At 33.5% G+C, this 13,777-nt stretch overlaps 1 protein-coding gene across 1 annotated transcript in view; it reads right to left on the bottom strand.

Annotated features, from left to right (window-relative positions):
* CSMD1 (CUB and Sushi multiple domains 1) overlaps nt 1-13,777 on the bottom strand; it is a 626,201-nt gene that overhangs the window by 269,084 nt on the left and 343,340 nt on the right. Inside the window, exons 19-21 of the mRNA XM_085309436.1 lie at nt 11,709-11,825; nt 9,333-9,548; nt 6,009-6,197 (exon numbers count right to left, since the gene is read on the bottom strand). Of these exons, the coding sequence (XP_085165562.1) occupies nt 6,009-6,197; nt 9,333-9,548; nt 11,709-11,825 (522 nt within the window). The remainder of the gene's footprint in view (nt 1-6,008; nt 6,198-9,332; nt 9,549-11,708; nt 11,826-13,777) is intronic.

Here is a 13,777-nt window from a genome sequence, read left to right as displayed (position 1 = left end):
AAATGCCAATTGTCTATACATAATTTATAAAAAGGAACCGTTCTTGATCAGTTATGAAGGGAGGTCTTTTACATGGGTTTAAGGAGAGATGTCTTCAAATCAGTCTACAAATGGATTCAAAATTGAACTTAATAAGAACAAAAATGAAATGTGAGGTCTCAGTTAATAAATTTGCTCTCTGCATGAGACTCATTGTGTACACATATGATTGGATCCATAACTCTAAATTATGCATAGGAAAAGATACAGGTGATCAAATCTGTGACTGGCATGGTAATTGGATACACTACCCTTACAATTTCATGGCTAATTCAATGCCWCATACTTAATTAAGTTAACTATTGACACTTAAGTAACCTTTGTAACTTTGCAATAAGTAATTCATATTATAGAGATTACTCTGAGAGCATTTTCAAGATATTGGTTATGAATCTCTCATTACAGTACATCATATAGGAATGACTTTCTAAAAGCTAAAAACAGGAAAAAAAAAGAAAAGATACATGACAACAATATAAGGTGACAGATTCCTACAAATCAATATGCTTAAATATTGCTAATGGTTCAAAAAGTTTATGACAGCTGAACTAAAATGAATATATGTGTTTGAATGRGAGCCAGAGAAGCCCGACACAGAGAAAAACAAGAACAAACAAATCAGTCCCCCAAGAGCAATTTACTTACTGACGATTCCAYGGATCAAAGAAGATACTAATTTTCATAGAAAATAGTATTTCCCTATTACGTAATGTATTTCAGACATGTACTTTGATTCCTCTTCAAAGAAAATTAAATTTATGTGTACTAAAAAGTACGGAGCAGAAATGTGGGTAAACAATTTCCTATTGAATTTACGTACTGAAAACAGTAACTCTCTGAGCCTTTCGTGTGGTTGATCATATTTGTTTAGATGAATGTTGGCTGCATGTAACTTCAAAATAAGTATTCCATAAAGAATAATGATTCAAAATTTATAATCAAATAAGACATGAATGAGATTGAGCAATATATTGACAATATATTCAAATATTAAAATGAAAATGTAAAATAAAACCTAGKTTTTATGAAGTTAGGTTAATAAGATGGTAATTTTTAATACAATCATCAACACCAACTGTGTATCTTCTAATTCTAGCACAATTCTCAGTGTATAAAAATTTATAACAATTATTTGATCTTTCCAAGAATATAAACTAAGCCACATTCATTTAATTGTACTCATTGAATTTTCTCTTATTCCAACAAATGCCTTGAATCTTGTGTATAACAATGTTAACTAAGATTCTAGGAACAGACATTTAACTTTTCAAATAAATAATTCTACTTAAAAGGTATTGATGAATATATCAGAATAAAAGAAAGCTTACATAAAATGAGCACATTTCATTAGTTTTTTGCAGGGGAGTTGTTTTTTGTTTTTTTCTTAAGGCATTAAAGTGTATGTAAAGATTGGCAAAGGTTATACTTTTAATGCATCTGTTGTCAACTTTAAATTAATTCTTCRTGATTTAAAAGATGTCAGTAAGCAGTATTTTCATATTTTTCCACTGCTGTCAAAACTGTTAGCATATATAGTCTCTAAGTGCATACTAAATACATTTAAATATTTATTCATTTCTTCTTAATGCAATTTATAAATTCTTTGGCACTTTCAGCAGATAGAATTCAACTAAAGAGGCAGCAATAGACATTTCTTTCTCCAGCAACCAGATGGGTCTTACAGAAAGATGGACTATCTGGATTCCCCTGAGTCCCCCTGCCTAGCACATGGAAAGGTTTCTGACATAACACACTAAGGTTCTGAGTTTCTTATAGCTTTTGCAAGGCTTGATTATGAAGTCAGGTTTGGAGTTTGTCTCAATCTTAACCAGGGTGGAAAAAAAAAAGTTTGCAATTTTGCCCCCACTTTAGGTAGACTGGAGCTTGATACTCCAAAGGCAGTTTCTGCATATATGGTATAAGTAGGGATTCTCCTTAAGATGACTCAGAGGRGCACAAGAAATTCACCACTAACACTACCATTGAAAGTGTCTTTTGGGTGTCATATCTTGATTTAACTGTGTGTTTAGAATAATAAAAAGCAAATATTATAAAGCTTGGATGTCACATTGAACTTGAAGATCAGTGCTCAGGCAGAACCTTGAACAAATGGCTTTCAAATAAAATACAAAGGTTTCTCCCACATCAGGTATGTTGGAGAAATGTGAATCCAACGTAGGTGCATTGAAATATATATGCAGGTAATCAAATGTGATATGTGCTGGATTACAGAAACATTCTTTAGCTCTGGAACTGACCTCTTGGCCAGAAGTATTCATAGTATGCACACCCTAACAAGATACAAGATACATGAAATAGGAGGGATAAAAATGTTAATGCAARACAACAGAAATTAACAGGCCACTTAGGCCACCTTTGTCAATGATTTAAAAAAAAAAAAAATCAAATCCCCAAATTATCCCCCAAATGGATGCTTTACATCCTCCTATTCAGAGAATGTACAGAAAGATTTTAAAAAGTAAACTTTAATGTGAAAGCATATGAATGAATCAAGACAGAGGAATATGTGAAAACCTGTAAGGCAAAGTAAGTAAATTACTGGATAAATGGACTGAGACCTTGCATATTTAACTTATCTGCTTGCAATACATTTTCTTTACAAAYATGAAGATCATCTGTTATGAGCAATATGGTAATCCATCTAAACATAAAGCAAGTCAGCTCACATTGTTAGAGTCTATGAAAAGGCAAATGGTAAGATTACCAAGCTATGTGATGGGGAGGAAGCATAAGCAGGTAAATAAAAACTAGGATTTTGGTGTCAGTTTTAAGGGAAGAGGAAAAAAATTCAGATTCATGGGACAATTCAGATACCAAGATTTGACTGCTTTAAGGCAGTGTGATGGTGTGCTTCTTCCTCTGCCTCAACCTGGCCTCTCCATAACCCCACTCAGGTGACAACCATCAGTAACAATCATGATGGCTGCACCTGATTCAAATCTGAATTTGAGGAGACAGATAATGACACATAGCCAAAGGCTAATTAAGTATATGCCAATCCAAATATGCTGGTATGCAAATATAAGTATGAGTCAATCATCTTACCCCATAAATAGGAGACAGCCTAGAGCCTGTTGAGYTCTCTTGCATAGCAGTGTGTTGGGTGGCAGGATGCCCCCTTGAGTAGGGATGTTTCTCAGCCTTACTCCTTAAGGTTGAGAGATCCCTAACCCATGACAGATCCATGAGAAGTGACTAATAGTGTGCTGAAACTTTGCTAAGTTGCATCTCTGATTGATTGTGCACATAATCCTTTAGATACACATCAYTGACCAAACCTGGGTCTAAGATTGGATCCAGTTGCACCCAGACTCCTCTGAGAACTACTTTGGAAAGCAAGGGGGTCACTCTGAACCTTGTGACTCGATGGGAGGATCTCCTTGACAACTTTGTTTGAACTTTATATTTAGTTATTGCTTTACTCTCCATGCAGTAAATAACTGAATGTACCTTGCCATCAAACTYTGGTAAATCACTGTTTTATCTCAGTAAAACATACTGCTGTTTCTCTCTTATGAGTGAAGCGCGTTACTCATCTGTGACAGGCAGGTATCTACACATGAGTTATCTTAGTTCSCAATAGTCAGTGGAGCTTTAGCCAAAACAGTTAATGATGCCTGATTCAGTCACCCACACGTAGGCATCTAACTTCACCAGAGATGACATGAGGTAACCTGTCTGGATTTCAGGTGCTACTGTAAAAGGACATGAAGCTCACCTAAATCCTGTCTGATCCTGTCTAATGGAGCAATTCCCTTATGACAGATTCATCTCACCCTTAMCTAGACACCTGAATTTTGGCAGCTGGATTGCTCTCCAGGTTTTCTATTGACTTTAATGACTTAATTGCCTATACATGGAATTTAAAATTCTAGCTCACATGTGCASAGTTACAACGCAAACAGTAAAACTGAGATGTCTGTATCTGAATCCCATCCACTGTAGCATACTTGCAGGCTGAGAACCCCTGCTATGTAACCCATAGTACTGGAACCAGTTGGTGGTAGATAGCTGGTGAGGGACTCATAGTTGTCCTCTGGAGAGATAGATAATGAGGTTGTAACCTTCAACTTTAATATCTATTTGTGCTTTTTCTTAATTTTTCTTAATTTCCAATTATCTTACTTTTTTTAGGACTGTGGGGTTTTTTTGGAGGCTAAGACTATGATTATTTAAATATATAGAATAATTTCCTGTTCCACAATTTTTGTTTGTGTTTTGTAAGGTGCAAAATACAGAATCACACTTTTTAAACTATTTTATTGTACTTTGATATGTCTAAAAACATTAATASCATTCACAGATATTTTTATTAAGGAGGAGTATCTTTCTTTCTTAAAGCCCTACCCTTCTCCTGTCAATCCTCAAAATATATGTCAATGATTTGCTTAGGAGAAATGTTTTATGTTAGCATGCTTTTTAATCATTCCATCTTTCTATAAATTATACACACAGATATACAGTGAAGACCTTAATGTGCTGACTGTGTAAGAGTCACCTACTTCAAAGAACTTTATTAATGTGCAACACCAGTTGCATAACATGCAGTAGCAGCTGCTTTTATTTTCAGTTTTAACTGAGTAGAGATATAGCCTAATAATATCTTGATAAAGCTACCAGTCATCTTTTCTTTAAGAACAAATAAATAAGGAGCTAATTCCCCATTCACATACATGCGTAACTACAGAGTAGCTCATCAGTCTTAAAAATTAAGGAAAATGAAATGCATACAAGCTTAGATGTTAGTATGTAAATATTCTTCTAGTGAAAGCTGTACAATTTAAATCTCTACACGATGATGCACACTTGGTTCATAGACAAAGAGTATTGTGTGGTCAATGATTCTTATARGAGAAATCACGTTGAAAATGCTCTAAGATTTAAAACTAGGATTTCCAAATGGAAAGCAAGCTCCATATGATACTGAAGTCTCTCCCATCTGTTACTTTCTTTCATCATGAGTTAAATAGGCCTAAGTTATTAAAACACAGTTAAAATATTTTTCCATAAAATATATTATGTATCATATATAGTTTTCATTTTTAATATACATACATATATATATAGTATATATATATGAAAAAATGTAGGAGACGACTTTTTTCTGATATAGAAATACRACCTTCAAAAGCAAATAAAAGAAATCTGCCAAAGGTGAATGTCCTCTGTAATAGAATAAAATCCTATTTAAAACAAGATCCTTCTTGAGGCAATCCATTTAGAGGTGCGTTGAAGTATTTGACATTTCAGAACCATTAAGTTAATAGGAGCTGAGCAGATTTAATTCACACTGTGGTGGTTCATAGCCCACACATAATGCAAAACTGCAATCATCATGTGATAAAACCAGTCCACAACTCAAACACGGCAACTATATGTCTTTCATAAATTCAGAACCAGAGTTTCTCCCAGAATAGAACTATTCACTCAATCTGAGCTTACAGTTATTGATTTTTAACAATAGTACATTCTCATTTTAAAAATTACAATTATAATAATAATATATTATGAAAAATCACCCTTAAAACTAGCTCGGGGACTCTACAAAAGGCTCTTTTCACCTCAAAGTTTTAAACATTATTTCTTTACCCTGAAAGATAAAGTGAGATTTTTTTCTTTCTCATTGTTTTTAATAAGGGCACATATCTAGTTCAGTTACTGCATTTATATTTTATCTCATATTACATTCTGATCTTATTTTCCGCTAAATTCTATCTGATAACTACAGTTGTTCAAAAGCTAGCATCATTGCTAAATGCTTCCTAGTATTTGTTCTCTAAGTAGAAGAGACATGCACTACTTCTTACACTCCTGACTGACTTGAAAGTATGTAAAGCTTGGGGACCAAGCATTTCGACCCAAGCGACTTGTTATCTACCCAGTATTCTGATACATGCCATGTGCTATTAACAATTTGATGAATGAAATGAAAGCATGTGACCACCTACCCACACACCTTGGCAGAGGTGCACTCCATACACGACGGCCACCACCCAGGCAGGAAAGTTTATTAGCACCTTCCAAACGATATCCAGGGAAACAAGAAAAGATCAAGGAATCTCCAACACCGAAATGAAAACCAATTCGCCTACTGAATGCAGGAACACCAGGATCATCACATGGCTCCAGATCATATTCTGCAAACAATAAAACATAACAGATTAAGCACATGGGACAACTTGTTCATGTTAACAGGTTAAAAAATGTTAAATAAATTAGTTGCATAGTATCGGTACAGAGCACTTGGAAACATGTCTTTCGGAGACATTTTCTCTACTTAAAAGTGGTGCTGTTTCTATATTTCTATTACGGTCATATATACAGTAATAAAAGGTCTATTGTGTCCCACCCACAATACATTTATTTTCTTAATTTTAAGGGCTGTAATCATCTTGTACCATGAGTGGTTGACTATAATTTTGTTTAATTGCATCCTTGGTTTGTTTCCTCTGAACTTCCAAACAGTTTTAGGAGCAAGACTAACGGTATAAAAATTCATTATGTAATGAAAAGAAATCCAGCAAGAATSGAATGAAAGGTCAAGTGAACGAGAAGATGTGTGACCAAGGTTTCAAATATGTGCTTAAGTTTCATAAGTAAAACTACACTGTCAATCAGGCACTCTCTATTCACATACCTTTTCGAAATCTCACAGGCATCACTTAATTGAAAACAAATATATATGCATCTTTTAAGAAGATTCAAAGGGTCTGAATTTGTTCTCTCTTTTGTGACTAAGAATCAGAAATAATCCACAGAATTTGGGAAATCTACATGAACATAAAAGTTATAAGAAAGAATAATACTGAGGTCCTCAAAATGCTACTTAAATTGTGCATTTGTCTTTTCAGCACCACTTAAATGACCTGTTTAACTAATAGTAGATGTATACAGAATCATATTGCACTGGAAATCTCATTATTCTCAGAGAGAATGACACTCTTGAATGATTAAGAACAGCATATATTTTTCAGTTTTGTTTGCACTCATTAAAAGTCACAAATTCTTAAAAAACATTTTAAAAGAATACTTTTTTTTGGCAAAATAAATCCAGTCATTGAAATAATTAATAGTTAGAAATTTAAGGAGGATTTAAGTTAAGGAATTTTTAGTTAAAATTTGCACAGCTGAAAAGTAAAACAAAAATATAACCCCCTGAATAGTAACAAATAAAGCTGGCCTATCCGTCAAATACAAATATTTTGTTATTTTTCTGTCATGTAACAATAAAAATATCATGGAAAAAGAGAATCACAGCTAGCAAATTGCAACATGAAAAATATGTCTTCTCCAATGTCTTATCAATCAAAAATTACCACCGCTATTTAAACAAAAATAGGTAACAGTGTAACAATGTGTAACAATTGTAACATCTTTAACAATGTATATTGCTTTCAATAAATATTAATATTATGTCAAACCAGCCAACATGAATCTCAAGCTCTTTTTTTTCATCATATATATTGAACAAAAATTAACCGAAAGTCATTTACACCTATTAATATGAATGCATAAACAATATATAGACATAAATTCAATTGTTCTTGCCTTTTCTTGATGAGTCATTCTTCTCCAGGGGATGTTAAGAATTAAAAAAAAATAATTTGTGTAATAATCACCAATTATTTACTTTGTCAGATGGCAAAATGACAAATGTTAATTGTGATGCAGAGCTATAAATTATTCTCTATATGTGTAAATGCTGTCTAAATATTCTGAAAAATCAGTGTCTACCTTACTACCTTTTATTTTAGTGTTAGAACAATAGTATAAGTGAGAAACTAAATTAAAATCAGAAGCAGTAAAGTTCTGTTACTTATACAGCTAGCCCAAAGAGAAAGGCCTCAAAAGATAATACTAGTCATGAGGAACATTTCTTTAGGCTTCCTATACAGAGAAAAGAGAGAATTAGATGACTAAGAATTCAGATTGTGTCAAAAGAACAAATCTATGGGGAAAAATAAGGTCTGTTACATACAGAGGGGCTACACTTAACTCAGGAAATATCTGAACCACACAATTCTGCATCCTCACAGAATATCCTGAGGAACTATATTTTTCCTATTTTTTGTGTACTATTCCATAAGTATTCGCTACTGACCACTGCTAGATATAAGGCGTTGGAAAAGAGGGACTTTAGGTCTGACCCCAAAAGACTTGTCTTCTGTTCTTCAGAATACAGTACAAAAAAGCCAAGACATCATTTAGAAGAATGCCACCTCTGATAACCAACAGAAAAATAATTTGCTCTTTGTGTCCCCTCTTCCGTTCAGCCAGGCACTTCTCTGTAACTGAAATTCATGATCCTGAACTGTTTCCCAGAACTGGGACCTACAAGGAACTCTTCTTATTGACTTATGATGACACGGATTTTAATGACTTCTCCAAAAATAATTAATAAAATACAGTGAAATATTAATTTATAAATAAACCCACCGCTCTCCTATTAAAGTGAATACCTTAAGTGTTAAATTAAAGAACCTTACTATCTGTGTCTCCAACATGATGAATATTTACTCTTTCTCATTTAGACCATACTAAAATATTCTACCGTCTGTTTCCTAAAATATTTTTCTTGGAAGTTGGATTGATAGGATCAAAAACAGTTAGTCAAAGGAAGAAACTAATCGAAAGYTGACTTATTGACCAGAATAAATAAAGAAATCTTTCCTCAAAGTAACCTTCTTGTGGGAAGGTCCCAAAATAGTAGAAGTGATCAATGAGCCACATTAGGTCCATCAGATAAAAGTTTTAAGTACAATTTAAGTACAATTTTAGTACAAATTCCTAAAAGAGGAATTTGTAAAAAAATCAGAACTTCAAATATCAAAGCCTAATAAATCATTCCCTTCAGTTTTATATATAAAATTATTTTATTCTCAATTTAAACTCCTCTGTGACTCTGAGTTAGCATAGTAGTGCTTTTCCACTCTTTCTATTCTTCCTTTATTGGAACTGTACCRGTTACTTTCTTTTTTTCTAAAGCAGTACCCTCTACTTCTGTATTTTTTTCTCCATTTTCCTCCAGCCTTCCTTTTCACAGTGTTGTCCATAGGTTCCCTGGAACCATGGAAAACTCATTAAAATATTCTCATCACAAACATTTTCCTTCTTAGTTTGTCTATACAAACCTATATAAGCCTTAGAGAGTTTTCTAAGATAGAAACTATTTCTATTGATTTTTTTTTAATACGCTTCAATGTTTCCCCTATCTACAGTAAAAATATTATCTGGAATAGTTTCTGGACAATTTGCAGAATGGAATTTCTTACCTGAAAATGTTATGTTGAAGCCTTCATAAGAAATTGAAAAATCAGATATAAATCGAAGTTGTGCTGTAAAGTTTCCAAAGAGGCCAGCTTTAATTGCAGGGGGCAAGACTGAACCAGTTAATCTGGCTACTGGTTCTGTGAAGCTGCCATCTTCAGTGATGAGCAAATAGTCATGAGAGCTCTCAAGGTGAAAGGTATGAAAAACCAGCTGTACACCTTTAAAAATATTAAAAAGGGGAAAAGTAAGGTATTTAACAGCAAGTTTTTCCTCTTCCATTATACATAGGTGATACAGATCATAAATTTTAAATGATATGGAAATATTTTTAGAAAATGTAGCACATAGATTCAAAATCTGAAATTCACAGAACAAATTTTGCAAAAAGCACATAGGTTTAGTACGTGGGTTGCAGATGTTTGATTAGTTTGTGTGTAGCTCACTCCCATAAGACAACTGATGAGATCCATTTTTATCCATACCAAGCAGTCTGAAAATTCTCTAGATATATTTTATTCAAGTTGCTCTAAGAAGCCTCTCTTATTTCAGCCTCTACCACCATCTCACTATTAAACCAGGAGACATACTTTATTGTTTATTAGCTACATTTTTGGATTTGCTATACTTTCTGCATTTTCTCAAAAACTAATTTTACTTTTTAATCTCAGTTTGGGGGAAGTACCCACACAGAACAACTAAATACATACAATTTCTGTATAGTCTTCCATATATACAGGATAATATTGGCTGGGACTAGTCATTTATTCAAGTCTTGATTGCTTTTCAATAATCAATTTCCAACCTACCAATAAAAGAGTTGTTTTTGCATCATGGTTAGCTTCCAAATACAACTGTTTAGTGTTGGGGGCAGTATTTTTTATAAATATTACATTTTAAAGTGTCATATGCATCTTAAACGAAAATCCTATCTGTAATGAGGTTTTAAACGGCAGACTGCGTGAAACATCGAGTATACCACACAGACTGATGGGACGCCTAACTGTGGCAGAGCACAGCTACCTCCCTCTGCCCCCCTCATCTCGGGTCCCAGCTGACTGCAAATAACTGGCAGTACCCAGGGCTGACCRGGAGGAACTACGCGATACTGGTTGCAACTGGTGAGGCTGTAAACRGGCATGAGATCAGCAAAAAGAGGTATATTTTCCCCAACACAACATAAGGGCAGCAGAAAAAGGTACATCTCCACACCGAATATTGTACGAACACAAGTCAGACTCTGKGCCCTTAAATAGTGCTGGAGCCTCGAGCCCTTTGAGCTCTTCTGCACGGCAGCTGGCTGCACAACGATGAATCTCCCCTTGAGCTGGGACRCCTCTCAAGGTTACTCTCCAGGAATTAAGAGAACTTCTGACAAGAAACCGTTGGAGTGGTAAGTGACTAACAGCATTKGCAAATTTTGCTAAATTGTATCTCTAATTGATCGTGCACATAATCCTTTAGACACAAACCGAGTCTGGATCCAGCTGCACGCAGTCTCCTCTGAGGAGGAGTTTGGAAAGCAAGGGGGTCCACTCTGAACTTCACGACTCAACGCGAGAGTCTCCTTGAAGGTTTTGTCTGACCCTGTCCTCTGTGCAGTAAATAGCTGAGTATCCCTTGCCATTGCATCTTTTTAAATCACTGTCTTGTTGAACTTTGTTAAATCACTGTCTTATATCAACAAACATATTTCTGCTTCTCTCTTGTGAGTGAAGTGCATCACTCATCCATGACAATAAAAAAGGCCTTTCTTACCATATGTGATAAAAAAAGGAATTTGCTCATTATAATTTGATTCAGCAATATGCAACAGATATCACCAGTGCTTCCTAGGCTTTTCTCACAGTTCTTTTACACGTATCCCTAATGGATAAACTGCTCAGCTTAACTGTTTATCCGAATGTTGCTCTACAGTGCATATAACAGAGATAAACAATTTCTGAAATTATATATCTGAAATTTAAGCTTACTAACATCAAATGTGCTGCCTGAAACTTACCAATGAAGAAGACTTTTCAGCAGGGCTTAGGCAGTTTTCACTAACTGTTCTAGCGTTATTTAACAAGCAAAAAATATTTTCATATATTCTGTCCTTTCTCTTTTTTCATATTTTTCAGAGAGGGACTAAATCAAACAAGTTTCCTCAGGTCACTGCTGAAATAATGTTTTCTTTTCAAAATAAACTCAAACTAAAGACATTACAACATTTGAAGGCGTGTATTTGGGGATATTAAACTGAAATTTTTCTTTTTTAGAGAATAGCAAAGCACTTATTTACCTCCATCTGAAAAAGGCATTTTCTTGTGGTTTTTTTGCTTGTTTGAAATTCTTATMTATAAAGATTATATATGCATATGGGATTCATATTAGATTCTTACCCTTGCCATGTGAAACTTCAATAGTCCAAGTACAGTTTAAGGAGTTTGGATAAAAATCAGGAAAACCTGGAGAAAGAACAGTTCCACTCTTCCCGTGAATGTACCCACCACATAAAGCTTAACAAGAGAAAAACAGGAAAAAAAATAAAAGAAAATAGAAGTCATATAGGAAGTAYTGTTCTTTGCAAAATCTACAGTTAACTCTTTACTTCGTTAAAAATATGGTGAAGTATTAAAATCAGCGGAGTTAATTGGTCTGAAGTGATCACATTCACATTTGACAACAGCTTGTTTATTCTTAAATTAGCCCATGAAAAGGAGTTTGTTTTTCAATTATAGCCCCTCCTGCTAGTTAGCAAAAGACAAAACAAGTAAAATTTTATTCCAAAATATAGAAAACAATAACTCATAATACAGTACTGTTTAAGAAGTACGATTAAACAAAAATTATTTTTGTGTGAATTAACTATGAAATCGAACATCTTAAGAATTATGTTTCTTGCATTATATACTTAAAAATATTTCACACCACATATAACAAATATTTAAGAAAGAAAATGTAATTTTTTCAAAGAATGGAAAAGTTTTCTCAGTTTGGTTTCTCCTGTGATATTCAAGAAAATAAATGCACTTTTCTCTCTTTCAGAGATTCATATTCTCTCACTATAAGTAATTTATTTGGAACCAAACACTCTGAAAGACAAAAGAACTATGCTAAAAACATTTCATGTAAACTTAGCATTTGCTAAAGTAGGCTGCTGAAATTTGCATGGCATATGAATTAAAGTTTAAGATTTGCATTTTATATACAGCTGAATTGCTCACTGATCTTACAAACACAGCACGGTTGTGTTTTCTTCTCATATCTGATGCTGTCCACCTTTTTATGTTATTTTAAAATTTTAATAAACTTACTATTTTACAATGCAACACCAGAACATTAAGACACTTTGTTTTCTCTCTCAGAGATGTAAACTTTGCCATAAACTAAAAAGCAAATAAATATGAGAAACTCTGCAATAAACTTGCAGTAGCTAAACATATGTATATAGCACGTGTATATACATATATCCATAATATGTATGTCTTTATTATAGYTAAAGTTCTGTTTTCATTTCACATTATACTACAATGTTTATTAAGCATTTTTAAGCTTTTTTTTAATTTAGGTATTATATATATTTATATATAAGTAAAAGGATAAAAAATATTTCTAGATTGTTTTTGCCTGCATATATATTTCTAAATGTAAGCATGAGTGGCAATATATATCACCAAAAACACAGTGAAAATAAGACTGATAATAATGAATACTGAGTAACTATACAGATACCCAGTAATAACAGCTTAACTGAATAGTGGTATAGATTCCTTCAGAACCCCTGTTGTTCTGTTAACATCACAGGAGAAAGTATTTGGCTGTGCAACATTCCTTAAAGTAGGTACTAAATATTTACAATAAATTCATCTAGTTATAAATTTAAAATATGTAAATAATCTGTTTTTATTTAGCTCTCCATAAAAAATTATTTTATGCTCCACATTGAGATCACAGTATTCTGAGACTGAAAAAGTATATTATTCAACACCACACTTTATTTAGAAGACACTTTGGCCATTGTGTCTCAGTACAGTTGTTTTTCTTCATTTGTTGGTATGAAACAGAGTAAGATGCTTTTCCCAAATGGATTTCTTCTATTTATTTCCTTTCTGAACTTTTCCGAACATTTTTGAAAACATCAATAGCCTGCAGGTGGCTATACAATGCCACCTCAGCTGGAGTGAGGTTGAAATCAATTTGATTTTTGAAAACTGAGTTAAATGTCATATTCAAAAAATTTGAGTCAGTATCTTGCATCATATGTATAATGTCAATTACCATTAAATATGGCAAATGGAAAATATTTTGTAAAWAATGATGACCTATAATACGTGAGTTTTGTTTGGTCTTTTTTGTACTTGTTATATATATGGCCCAGCTGGGTATGTGAAGGAAAAAGAAGAAACAGAATGGAACACTTGCACGTTACATGCCTATAAGCCCTACTCCAGAAAGGCCTGAAATGCTC

This window comes from Rhea americana, unplaced genomic scaffold (genome assembly GCF_003343005.1).
Source record: "Rhea americana isolate MKP2758 unplaced genomic scaffold, rheAme1 scaffold_299, whole genome shotgun sequence".
Taxonomy (NCBI): Eukaryota; Metazoa; Chordata; class Aves; order Rheiformes; family Rheidae; genus Rhea; species Rhea americana.
Note: the sequence above shows the minus strand (reverse complement) of the source record. Positions and strands in the feature narration are given on the sequence as shown.